The sequence below is a fragment of the Puma concolor genome, chromosome B2 (genome assembly GCF_028749965.1).
Source record: "Puma concolor isolate L17-30 chromosome B2, mPumCon1.1.hap2, whole genome shotgun sequence".
In the NCBI taxonomy this organism is placed as follows: Eukaryota; Metazoa; Chordata; class Mammalia; order Carnivora; family Felidae; genus Puma; species Puma concolor.
This window is the reverse complement of record NC_141671.1, coordinates 100219601-100233491: the sequence shown is the minus strand read 5'-3', so window position 1 is coordinate 100233491 and position 13891 is coordinate 100219601. Positions and strand designations below refer to the sequence as shown.

The 13891-nt window shown below is 39.5% G+C and overlaps 1 protein-coding gene across 1 annotated transcript in view; it reads right to left on the bottom strand.

The window, feature by feature from the left end:
- LOC112862683 (uncharacterized) overlaps positions 1-13891 on the bottom strand; it is a 187853-nt gene that overhangs the window by 93094 nt on the left and 80868 nt on the right. Inside the window, exons 17-20 of the mRNA XM_086707547.1 lie at positions 8032-8232; positions 7196-7317; positions 4947-5175; positions 1380-1582 (exon numbers count right to left, since the gene is read on the bottom strand). Coding sequence (XP_086563673.1) covers positions 1380-1582; positions 4947-5175; positions 7196-7317; positions 8032-8232 — 755 coding nt within the window. The remainder of the gene's footprint in view (positions 1-1379; positions 1583-4946; positions 5176-7195; positions 7318-8031; positions 8233-13891) is intronic.

Here is a 13891-nt window from a genome sequence, read left to right as displayed (position 1 = left end):
CTGTTCCAGGCCTTTCTCCTTAGTTTATAGATGGCCACATTCTGCTTGTGTCTTCACATCATCTTCCTTCTCTGTGTGTGTCTGTGTCCAAGTCTTCTCCTCTTATAAGAAATACCAGTCATATTGGATGAGGGCCCACTCTAATAATTTCATTTTAAATTGACTCCCTCTGTAAAGACCCTACCTCCAAATGAGGTCACAATCTGATGTATTGGGACTGAGGACTTGGACATATGAACCTGCCAGAGGACACAGTTTGTTCCTCAATAGTGCCTCTGTTATGAAGCTTTCCTTGACCCGCTTACAAAGAATGAAACACTCCATTTTCTGAGTTCCCATAGTATTTTGGTTATATGACTAAAATAGCATATTAAACTATAGTAGAAGTAACTTTTAAATTGTGAGATCCCTGAGATCAAGGATCAAAGATTATGAGGAGGTAGTATCATAAAGGTTAATAAACATCTTGACTCATGGTTCGAATTCTGTTTCTACTACTTTCTAGGTATGTGATCTTAGGCAAATAGCTTACCTTTCTGAGCCTCCACTTCCTTGCTGGTAAAATATTAGTAAGCTACTTATTAAGAATATTCTGGAAATTAAATGAATGAGTACACATAAAGTCCCCAGCACAGACCCTGGCCATAGCAGGCCCTTGGTAATGGTTTGTGGTAGATGACTGCACTCTTCAGGTATATAGGGACTCTCGTGGGGGACTAGAACACAAGGGAACTCATACATGTTTGCAACAAACCCTTTAATTCCATATTTTTCCTGCTTATGGAACATGTCCACTTGGATGTCTTTGCATCACTTCACACTCATACCTAAAACCTAACTCATTTATCTCTCTCTCTCTCCACCCCCCCACCCCCACCTGCTTAACCTTCCAAACCTCTGTAAGGCCTGGATACTGTCACTAACTCATCCCTCTCCTTTCTCTAATCCTTCTATTGCTTCTGCTCTGCTATTCAACTTCATCATAGTTAAGAGCAAATCCAGTAAATACTTGTTGAGTATAAGTCAGGTCTCATACCAGGTGATGGGACACCATGGAAACCGACATGGACAGTGCTTTTGCAATCAGGGAGCTTACACTAGCAGGAAAACTGATAAACCAGTATTAAGCATCTAACTGAAAGGCAATGTGCTGAATAGAGAGGAAGCCCAGGTCTAGGAGGAAGGCCTAGCCTAGCTGAGTGGTCAGAGAGCCATGAGGGGGAGGCCTGGGTGGAGAATGAAAAAGTGGGGAAGGTGGTCATTTCAGCCATTTAGAAAGCTTGCTTTGACTGCTCTGGGGCACAGAGGGAGCAAGGCTTGTAGGCAGGGACACCTATGGTCTGTTCTCCCCCATCTGGATCCTCAGTCCCCCTACTGACCGAGCTAAGTGTACACTCTCCAGACTCATTTCTATCAGCCGGTGGCGGAGGGTCACAAGTTCCAGAAGTTTGGAAAATGTCTCCAGGAGCAGCATGTGAGAATCTTGGCTTTGGTTCTGTCCTTCGTCTGCTGTGGACTTGAGTGCAAGCAGACCTATCTCCTCCATGAGAAAGGGATCTCCCATTACTTTAGCTGAAAACAGCTGAAAGAAAATACTTTTTAAAGTATAAAAAAAGAAATTTCACATATTAAGAAAAAACACTCTCAGTGGCACAGACTCTGAATCCAGATTTCCTGGACTCAAGTCCTTGCTCTGCCACTGAAAAGCTACAAAATTTTGCTATTTCTCAGTTTCCTCATCTGTAAAGGATGGATAAGAATAATAACAATACCTAAGAGGAACAAGTAGACAATAATTACCTAAATAGGTTATTGAGAGAGTTCATTGACTTAATATATACAAAAGTGCCTGGTACATAGTATTTGCTGTTATCATTATTATAAATATTTTAAGCCAAAATAAAGAATAGAAGTAGGAATCTGATGTTTTCCAAGTATTTTAGAAGCCAATAATAAGAATAATTTCCTATAAACTCTTCTAAGTGCAATTTCAAAATTTCGAAGTGTTTTCGTGTACATGAACTCAAGATCCCCATGAAGTAGGAGTCACAGATACCATCATTTCCATTTTATTAGTGAGAAATCTGAAGCAACCCTGAAACTTTCCAAGGTCACACAGCAGTACCAAGAATAAACTTACACTTCCTAACTCCAGTCCAGTAGTTTTATAGTATTGCTAAACTGCCTTTACATGTTCCGGGCAATTTTTGAAATAACCTCCTTGCTCTTTACAGCCCTCCTGCCACGGGGGGCTCCTCTGCTCTGACATCGTTGCTACACCCTCGTATACCATTCCCAGCAAGGACCCAGTTTGGGGACCCCCAAATCTGCCTTTGCTGGCTTGGCTCCTTTATCTACCTTTTCTGCCTTATCTCCCTTATCTGCCTTTTCTATCACAGATTCCTTTATCTCTCCACTGATCCACCAAAGGCCTTTTCTACTTGACGATGCAATTTCTAGATTCTTGAAGTCTTCCAAAGTGATAAAAATTTTTTATTAAACTAATTCCTATTAGAAACTCATTTCTAAGGACAATGTCTCCCCCATTTTTTGGCCTAATACAAAAGATTAATCTGAGTATTTAACATTTCTAGATCCAAATTTGAACACATTTCAAAAGTAAGAATAATTAAAACTGCATATGGCATCAATGGGAAATTAGGGAGGTATCTCAAATACTCACTGTGAGTTATAAGAGAATTTAAAATACATTAAAAAAATCTGGTAACATAATACAATGTGAAAAGAATCTGCAGTAAATGGTAATAGATACATGACTGGTAATTTGGGGGAAAATTCAAATTTTTTTAATATTTATTTATTTTTGAGAGACAGAGCGAGCAAGCAGGGGAGGGGCAGAGAGAGAGGGAGACATAGACTCTGAAGCAGGCTCCGGGTTCTGAGCTGTCAGCACAGAGCCCAAAGCAGGGCTTGAACTCACGAATCACAAGATCATGACCTGAGCCGAAGCTGGATGCTTGACTGACTGAGCCACCCAAGTGCCCCAGGAAAAATTCAATTTTGAGCCATCTTCATACCCGTCTCTTTCTCTTTCTCTCTCCCTCCAGGTGGAATACTAAAGAAGTTAAATATTTTTAAAATAAAATAAAGACTTAAGAAATTAGAATAAAGTAAGACAAATATAAAACATGTGGAAGATGATTTGCTTTCTGGATTTAGGAAGATAAAAGAAATCACAAAGGAAAAGATCAACAGATTTTACTCTATGAAAATAAAACAGAAAAAGATAAATTGGGAGAAATATTTGCAGAAAATATCATGGACAAAGGGTTAAAATTTTTATTGAAGAGAGCTCATGGAAGTGAATAGGAATGACATTAGGATTCTAAGAGATAAATAAAAGGAAAGACAGAAGATTCACAAAAAAATACAACTTGTAACAAGACATTTGGAAGGATATTTAGTCTCAACAAATACCAAGGAAATGCAAATTAACAAGGCAATGCCACCTGTTTTATACATATATATAAAGCATATGTCTGTATATATGCTTTATATATAAATACATGCATATACATATATATATTATTTATATACACACACACACACAGACATATGCTTATACCTAATACTGTACAGTGTGGCAGAATTAGTACTCTTACAAATTGTTGGTGGCATTATAATTTGTCCCAACTCTTTTGAGAAGCAATCTGCCAACTTGCATCCAAAGACTTAAATTTTGTTTCAGTAATTCCACTCCTAAGAATCTATCAAAGGAACTGATTTAAAATATAGAAAAATCTGTAAGTATGGAAACATACATTATAACAATTTTAATACCAATGAAAAATTAGAAATTACTTGAATGTCCAACAATAAGGAAAGAGGTGGAAAAGTTATGATCATCCTTTAAGGGAATTATAACCATAAAGGTGAGTATAAAGACTAGTTAGCAAAATGGAAAAACATATAATACAATGTTAACTGAGAAAAACAGTGTATTAAGTGTATGAAAAGCAGTGGATGAAGGATGTGATTATAACTATGTAAAATACGCATATGAAGAATGCTTGAATTCAGAAAAGTATTGTGAATGCATTTGAGTGATTATATTTAGGGTAATTTTTTTCTTTTGCTTTTTTCATTTGCTAAAATTCTGTATTACATTATTTTGATCAATTTAAAATGAATTAAAATAAAATAAAATTTTAGTTTAGGAGGGAATAGGAGGTCAAGGCAGATGCATGGAAGAGAGATTTTTGGTAGCTGAAAGTTCCTTCATCATACACCATGTACCCACACAGAGTAAGGTCAGATTGGAAATATAGGCTCCACTGTGCTGGCCTTAACAGAAAAAGAAGAGAATTAAAATCTAACTACAAATACTAAGTAAATCATTAGGCCATAGTTTGAACCATAGAGTTCTAAGCTGAAAGGGGCTTTAGAGACCATCAGGCTCACTTCCATCTCCCTCCCCTCAAATACACAAACATAAGGTTACAAAATAGGAAAAAGAAGCTCAGGGAGGCTCAAAGACTTTCTCAGAGTCACACAGCAAGTTAATGGCAGGGCAGAACTTGAGTCCAGGTCCCTGTCTCCTCACTCAGCCACTCTCTCTCTCATACCAGATCTCAGGTCAGGACAAAAAGAGGGAATTTCAGGAAGAGCTTTAGTGCAAATAAAATACATAGCTTTTAAATTAAAAATGTGTATTGTTGAAATATAAATAATCCAGAAAACATCTCCCACATACGTATGTATATCTCCCTTCTAACTGTAGCAGTATTTTGATAAAATAGAAACTTTGACCGAAAATGAAAAAACCATTACATAAAAATGTTGGCAAAGCCCAGCACTATGATCTGTCTCTGGCCAAATAGGGGAGGAATAGAGCCAAACAGAAAAACAAAGTTAAGTAGTAACATCTGCCTGGAAACATTCCCTTGGCCAAGGAGCTCCCCCATCTCCCCTTTCGGAGAACCTACATCTTTGTGGAGACGTGTGCTGTACCAGGACTCAGGCTGGGCCGGTGTGAGCCACATATCCAGGGCCAGCTGCAGCACGCGTCTCTCCAGCAAGGTGAGGCTGCTGGCTGATGTGGGTCTGCAGGTGTGACGGGCCTCCTGGAGAAGGTGATCAAGAGATCGGGGGATGAGCGATGCCAGGCCCAGGGAAGGGTGGAACTCCAGCAGATACATGTTTTTCAAAGACGGGCTTGAAAAGAGGATGGATCAATGACAATTTTACACAGTGAAGAACTTGATCTGTTTCAAAAGACATTTGAATTTTACATTTTTTAAGACCAATAAAACAGCTGTTTTAATCCAGGACATTATAAAAAATTGGAAGCTTAAAGGGGCCTCAGAGGCCATCCAGGGAAGCCACCAGATTATGCAACATGCCCTTTGCTTTAATGTGAACCCTTTTAAAATTGGGAGCCATAAGAATTTATTCTAAAAGCCCAATCTGATTCTTAAACTGTATATGGCAAACCTATAAACATTCCAGTAATCAACATTTAGTCAAATATCTGAAAACAAAATAACTTATCGATGACTAAATATTAAATACATAATTTCCATAATTGCTTTCTATTTTTCTACCTGAGTCTTTATCCTTTTCCCTGAAAATGTTAATGAACAAAGACACATTTTAAATTCTGTACACAACTGCTAGAATCATTCACGTTTGCCATAATAAGGTTCTATTTTATAAATGGATGAAGCCAGAAATAACAAAGTGCTTGTCTGTGGGTATTCCTTTGAAAATAGAGGATACAGCACAAGTCAAGGGCCTTTCTATACCTATATAGAACTAAAGAACATAAATACTTCTTAAATCTATGCAAATGGGATTCCTCTTAGTTCTAGATCTTAAAAATTACAACCCTAGGGCTGGAAAGGAATTTCATCAAGCAAATAACATTTGCTTTTGAGACTGTTCTGACAGGTCTTGGTATCCATACAGCCCTAGCATGTTCCGCCAAGAACCATTTCCTCAACAGTAGATTCTTGCCATAGCGAGCCGCACACAGACAGCTGATGTCTCAATCTTATGACAGAGAAGAAATCAGTCCTTAGAAAGGTCTGTGGAGAAAATGCAGTCTTGTGCCTGGAACTCCCAGGGCTCTTTCTCAAGGGATAAGGTTAGAATCTAAGCTACGAGGGACACCAGGGTGGCTCAGTCGGTTAAGTGTCTGACTTCAGCTCAGGTCATGATCTCACGGTTCATGAATTCGAGCCCCGCATCGGGCCGACAGTTCAGAGCCTGGAGCCTGCTTCAGATTTTGTGTCTCCCTCTCTCTCTGCCCCTCCCCTGCTCATGATCTGTGCCTCTCTCTCTCTCAAAAAAGGAATAAACAATTAAAAAAAAACAAGAATCTAAGCTACGAAATCCCACGGCATCCTGCTACTCCCCAAGAAGATACCATAGCCCATTGCGGCCATATCCTAGTGAAAGTGCGCCTGTACTGCTGACCTGTGCACTTGATGGGAGCACAGGGCCATGCCTCTATTGTTCACAACTGTGTCCTCACCTCCTTGCACAGTGCCCGGTACTTGTAGGTGGCTCAGCAGATATTTGTGACATGTTGAAAGGAGCTGGATGATTTCTCCACCCATTTGAAGGCAATAGAGATTGTGATCATGGGCCATACAGACCAACTTGGGGCTTGCAACCCACTTCCTGATTCCCTTACCACTCTCAAAGGCAAGGAAGGAATGGCGGGGAGGGGGTGGCTCAAACTGCATGCATGTCATGGGGGTATACCTTCTCTGAGTGATCTTAGGAAATTTAGTTTGCTCCTTAAAGGGGTAGAGGATCACAAGGCGAGTTTGCAGAAATGGTGACACTTACTAAAGAAATTCCTTTTTGAGAAACTTTTAAGCACACCCAAGTTTCATGCATGTCCGCTTGTGTGGCACCTCTGAATAAGTCCTCTGATGGCATTTTTAAGAACAACTTCTTTCTTTCTTATAGAGCTTCTCAAGAGAATAAAGATTCTGCACCCAGTGTTTTAACTTTTAAATTCTAGCCTCCTATTCTTTATTACTTACAAAGCAAATGGGTATTGAGTACGCAAGAAAATCCCTCTTCTGTGGCTTTTATATCTACTTGTCTCATCTCCCCAGACACTTGAAAGGTACTTTATAGAATAGTATTTAGACTTACCATCATACCCTTTAACTTATCTAAAAGATTAAATGTAAAATGTCTAAAGACAATAGCACCATACCAGCTATTGTTGATGGAAATAAGTTGTTTGCAAATTATGTTAAGGGGAAGTCCAAAGTTACTGCTATCATCTGGATGGCCTCTTTGCCAAAGCCTCTGGACATACTCCCGCTGGCGCTCTATCTAGAAATGTAACATAAAAGTTAAAATTAGAAAACTTAAACTTTCCCATGGGTGTGAATTATGAGCCCTGGCATGAGAAGAACAGCAGTCCTTTGCGTCCCTTCATTATTTGACTGATTTTCACCCAGACATGGTTTTGAGGATCCATTCACACGAAGACATGCTGGTGTCTCAGTCTGAGCCTGGGATCAGGCAATAAAAAAAAGGCAACCAAGTTCAGACAATCTTAAGAGGCCCAGGAAAACTTCTCTTTGTCAAATGATTGACTACAAGGAAAAAAAATCTAACCAGGTCTCAGGTAAATGCACTGCAACAATTTATCCCTTGCTTACTTCCTGCCACTGGCTTTTCCCCAGAGGATGTACACTAATTTTTCCTTTAGTGTCCTAAAAATAGCCACAGCATTAAAAACAAATTAATAAACACAACTTTATACATTAATGGCTTGTAAAGGGGTATGTTTAGTCCTCCTTTCAGTACCAATAAACGTCATCATCTAGTGAAAATAACTTGTCTATTCTTTGCAGACCATTAAATGTAATTAGGGTTGGAAACTTCCATTTAAGACTGTAGTTATGCTTGGAATTCAACAATGCAAATGAGCTTACAAATAAACATGCTCAACGTGCTGCCCTAGAAAACCTGGATTCTGAACCTGCAATGAAAGGAAAACACTTTCTCACATGTACTATTTTAAAATCCAAATGTACTTACGTGCTGATTGAGGATGCCCCTCACCAGCTGCAAGTGAAGCCTCAGGCAGGTGCATTCATCTTTGTAGGCCTTAATGAAATAAGGGTGGCTGAAATCAAACCTTGGGCACCTGTGCATGATGTCAGTGATCACTTGTGCTAAGGCAAACCTCTCCTCGGGGTCCAACACGTGCTGGTAGGCCTCAAAGTAACTGTCAAGAAGCTGCAAATAAGGTTTCTAGTCAGGGAACAGCAGAGGCAGCCGTAGGGCCCAGCAAAGAGAGGTGAGGCCCCACCCACTCCATGCTTTGGAAAGCCCCGGGGCATCAGCAGGGGAGAAACCGCTCAGAACCTTGGGGTACCGCGGGGTACCCCGGCCTGGTTCGGGCAGCTGCAGCACCAAAGCGACTCAGAGCAATTAGTAAACCCACAGAGGGAGGGAGGGCAAAGGAAGGGACACTAGTTTTGCCTGTGTCCCCTCTTCCCCTACTCTCCACAAATAAAAGGAGCCTTAAATAATGAATAATATAACATGTGATAATGATAAGCTCTAATGAGACGGTGCATGCAATGTCACTCCATCAAATATATTTGTCTGTAACACCTTTCTCCACAGGCTCATTCTCCTGCCTCCATTTTATCTTTGACCAAATGGAGGCAGGTGGCCTCCTCTCCTTATCCTCGTTTCTGACCCCTTTTCTTTAATAGTTTGCTCAATTTTACCTAGAAATTGCTAGGAAGGGCCTGGTGTACAGAGCTCTGAAAGGCATTTGGGGGAGCTTTTCTTTTCTTTTTCTGTTTTTGTTTTTTTTTTTTTTAGAAGTGAGAATTAGTAATTTAAAAAACAAAATTTTTTTTTTTAACATTTATTTATTTTTGAGACAGAGAGAGACAGAGCATGAACGGGGGAGGGTCAGAGAGAAAGGGAGACACAGAATCTGAAACAGGCTTCAGGCTCTGAGCAGTCAGCACAGAGCCCGACGTGGGGCTCGAACTCACTAACCCTGAGATCATGACCTGAGCCGAAGTCGGACGCTCAACCGACTGAGCCACCCAGGCGCCCCGAGAATTAGTAATTTTATTGGAATGTTGCAGTGTATAAAATCATTTATATACTTTGATTATTGATAATTTGATGAAAAATTATTTGTATTACTTTCTTTTTTTAATTGTTTAATTTATTTTAATTTTTTAATTTATTTAAATTAAATTAAATTAAATTAAATTAAATTAAATTAAATTTAATTTAATTTAATTCCAGTGGAGGTCACAAGCCTTTCCTAAAAACCAAAGAAAGCTTCCAGACACTAACCATTGAAGAGGGTTCGTAATGTGAGAATCCAGAGAGAGATGTTCTTTATTTTGCTTTTACATTTGTCTGTGAGCGTAAGAAATTTCTGTTCTGAGTGTAAATTCTATTTGTGTGTAATTAGTCATGGTGCTAATCAGGAAAAGGCTCTTGAGAGATCACTGGGCTGGAATCCCAAACAGGGACCTAAGGGCAAGATAATTAAGCAGTTCTGAACAGTGTGATTACTGTTCAGGCCTTCATAGGGCTTAGACAATCTTTTTTTGGAGACCCTATCCCACATTATATCAACTATAGTAAGACATACTCACATCCCATTCAATTTTTTTTTTTTCTGTAAAAATGTTAAATGATATTTAGAATTTTGCTTTTCAATTTGGCTACAAACATCACTTTGAGTTAATGATTGGCTATGATTTCTGGGCAGTATATATTCAGAGATTCTTGAGAAGTGAGAAGATCTGATCTAGAAATTTTCAGATGCAAAAGAAATGTTTATAAGTGCTGAGTTAACAATGTTTTTACATTTTACTGACATGTGATTAAGCATTACTGCGTTCTATGTTGTATTTTCTTTTCATATTTCAGAGTAATGCATAAGTTTTTTTTTTCTCAAATCCCAAACATTTTCAATGGTACCTGAAAAGCTCTTAGATCCTAAACACCAAGTCCACATTGCCTGATGGATAAATCAGCTTTCACTGGAAGCTTCTGAAGTTTTATTCCATTCATTTCACAACAGAACAGATTCCTTTCCTCTACTGATCTAATCCAACACTTCCTCCCTCAGAGTTTTAGCTCAAGATGTCCCTTCCCAGTCTTCTTTCCCTAGCTCCTCTTATGGAGGGTTCACTCTTCTGGAAGGTGTCAGCTCCCATCGTAGTCATATCACCAAAGCACTAGGAATTTATCCAAAGGATACCGGAGTGTTGATTCATAGGGGCACATGTACCCCAATGTTTACAGTGCTATCAACAATAGCCAAATTATGGAAAGAGCCCAAATATCCATCAACTGATGAATGGATAAAGAAGATGTGGTTTGTATATATAATGGAATACTACTTGGCAATGAGAAAGAATGAAATCCTGCCATTTGCAACAATGTAGATGGAACTGGAGAGTACTATGCTAAGTGAAATAAGTCAGAGAAAGACAGATATCATGTTTTCCCTCATATGTGGAACTTGAGAAACTTAGCAGAAGACCATGGGAGAAGGGAAAGGGAAAAAGTAGTTTCAAACAGAGAGGGAGGCAAACCATAAGAGACTCTTAAATAAAGAGAACAAACTGAGGGTTGATGGGGTGGGGGGAGTGGGAGAAATGGGTGATGGGCATTGAGGAGGGCACTTGTTGGGATGAACACTGGGTGTTGTATGTAAGTGATGAATCATGGAAACCTACCCCCAAGACCAAGAGCACACTGTATATATACTGTATGTTAGCTAACTTGACAATAAATTAGCTAAAATTGAGCTAAAACAATATATATACATACATACAGACATGTATATCTATCTATCTATCTATCTATCTATCTATCTATCTATCTATCTATCTATGTATTTTAAAGACACACAGGCTTGCCCAGTGTGTGGATTTAATTGGCAGAAAGGAGTGAATTGCTGAGGTTGCAATTTCCACCAATCTGACAGCCTAGCACACTTTGAGATGCATCAGAGAAAGAGTGTGTTTTGTTTCCTTGGGTGTTGGTCTTCCTGGTGGCTTGGGGCAGGAAGTCAACCCTCTTCTTAACAAAATAAGAAATTTCCCTGAAGGTGATAACAAGCCCCTCTCTTTGTGTGGAGTCCATAGCTAAGAAAAGAATACAAAACCAGAAAGAACTGAGAAGGTGCAAGCACTACATGAATATGTGGCAGGAAAAGCCAGGAGTGTCTCCATCTTGCTAATCATGGCTTCCAAGACTCCCTAGAGAGGTAAACACTCAAGAATCAATAGCAGAGTAGGAATCAAACATTGTCTTATTAACAGATGTGCAGTATCTGGGCTTCAATGCTAAAGCACAAGGAGGGAGATCCTAGGGCACTTTATTTAGCATCTGGATTTGCAGGATGCCCTTTGGGAAATTGGACTCAGGGACCTTAGGCCAACCTTAGCATGAAAGGGAAAGCACCAAAGGAGGCTAAAATCTCAGAACACACAATGCACTCGTAGGTTAGGAACTCACACATCTCAGATCAAGGAATGAAGAAAGGTGGAGATCTCCCGCCCTGTAAGTGAGCCTTGGGGAAAATTGAACAAGCAGGGTTATCTAAGTTACCGGTTGTCTCTGCTGAGCTCTAGTCTAGAATAACATTCAATAATTAAATAGTAGAGGACAAAGCAGAAAGGAGGGAGTGACAGGTAAGAAAGGTGTCACTTAATAGCCTAGGTGAGGAGATTAGGAAAGAAACAATTACTTCCCTAAATCATTCTGGACTAACTTGAACCTTTTTGACTGAGCCAAGGCAATCCCAGGAGCTGGTTTATAGTATTTGTATGCCTTGACCTGTTTTTTGTACAAAGAGCCCTATTGTTTGGCTATTTGGTAGAAGTTTGTGGGGAGGGTTCTTGCTGGTGATTTCAATCTGCTGATACCAGGTTGCAGAGGTTGGTGCTAATTTGCCAACCTCGCTTTTGTTGTTTACAGGATTGCCAGATTTAGCAAATAAAAATAGAGGTCACCTAGTTAAATCTGAGTTTCTGATAAACAGCAAACACTTTTTGAGTATAAGTATGTCCCGCATATTGTCATAGTTTAATTGGCAACACTAGTTGTTGAAAAGGAAAACGTGGCTCTTTTAAAAAATTCATTAGGCTTTTTTAAGCTTTGGCCTCAACCTCAAGAAACTCTCAGATGGACCCTTGCATAATTTTATTATTAATACTTTCCCAACAGGGGAAAGACGAGGAACTTTCTGCCTCACAGGTTCTATGTATTATCTGTTTGCTAACTGGCCCATTTCCATTTAAACTCTAGGCTGGTATTTGTCTAAGAAGTCTTCCTCGCCTGTCAAATGTCACCTGTGTGTGTCAAGGGCCAACTCTCAGGCAAAATAATGCGTGGTACACATTGAGGGTAGGCATCAAATATTGGAGAAAATGGGAAAAAAACAAAACGAATAATCTCAAACCTTTCTGTGTTTATATTATTTTTACTTCAAGTGTCTTATATTTCTGGGACTTAAAAAACTTAAAAAAATAACATTTTAGATCAAATGCAAGTACAAAACAGAAAATCAGTGCTAGCCACAACTGTCACAGGTATTTATTTATTTATTTATTTATTTATTTATTTATTTATTTATTTATTTATTTTAGTTCTACAAACACTAATTCAAATTACCCTGAAAATGTGTCCTCTGGTGGCTGTAGAGAGAATTAGCATGTGGAGCAAGTGTCACTTAGGAGCCAGGACAGCTAATGCCTGGCTTTTCTAAGAGTTCCTTAATTCACCTGAATTCACATCAGCCCTAATTTTATGAGAGTTTACACACAAAATGGTTACTTTCAGGATTTAAGACAGCCCAGTGTGTTTGAGCAATTTTTAACTTTAGGGATTCCAATATATTTGGCAGAACAGTAGAATCAGGACTGGGAGAAATCAATTGTACTCTAGATAACACAAAGGTTTATCCATTAGAAATAGGCTCTTTTGACAGAATTTCTGATTTAGAAGGCCACGTTTCACAGCTTTGGCACAGATAGCTCAGTTTCTATAGAGAACTTATTGTCAGGGTAGAAAGGGGGGAGGCGTTTTCAATGATTTTTTTAAGTTAAAATAATTTCATTTACCATAGAGGAAACTAGTGAACAGCCCTGGTAGCTTAGCACAGAATGAAGTGCATGCCAAAGTGTGGAGAAATCGATTTTTCAGTCCTCTCTGCCCTTCTATTCTTCTATTGCCATTGAGTCCTGCCTGGGGCCTCCATAGAGTGCCTGGAAGCACTGAAAGGGAAGGTGGGGAGAGAGAGCCCAGAAAAGGGGGGCTGCTTAAAACTCATGTTTCGACAATAAACCTGTTGAGTTCAGGGATTCTGTCTTATTTACATTTAATGTAGCCTTTTCAGTCGCTACACTCTGAGTCTAGATCTCTCACTTAGTTGATCAAAGGAAGTTTCTAACTGGCAGATGAAGGGTGCAGATGCAAACTCTGTAGAGGCCAGTTCCCTTTGAAAAGAGGAACGGTTTTCAAAGCCCGAGGCTCTCACCCTTTAAGCCCAGCCAGGTGTTTACAAAAATTGGGTGACCTACATCTCTATGAGTAATAGACCAGAGAGTAGATGAAATGGTTAACCATCTAATCTACTAGAAAAACAATTCAAAGAAAACATTTCCACTTCCCCATCTTCTGACCACATCATAGTGCACTGTAAGCTGGCTTCCACCCCCATACCTCCTCTGAGAGTCCTATGAAGCTGGCAGTGACCCTGGGGACTGACCCCACTGCCTGGTGTTTAGGAGTCCTCTTTCTTGATGTTTCGCTGCATGCCACACTAGTTAGTAACTGTCCTCTCCTAATTAAAAGCACCCCCCTTCATTGGCTCTTATCACACTATCCCTTCTTTTTTGTC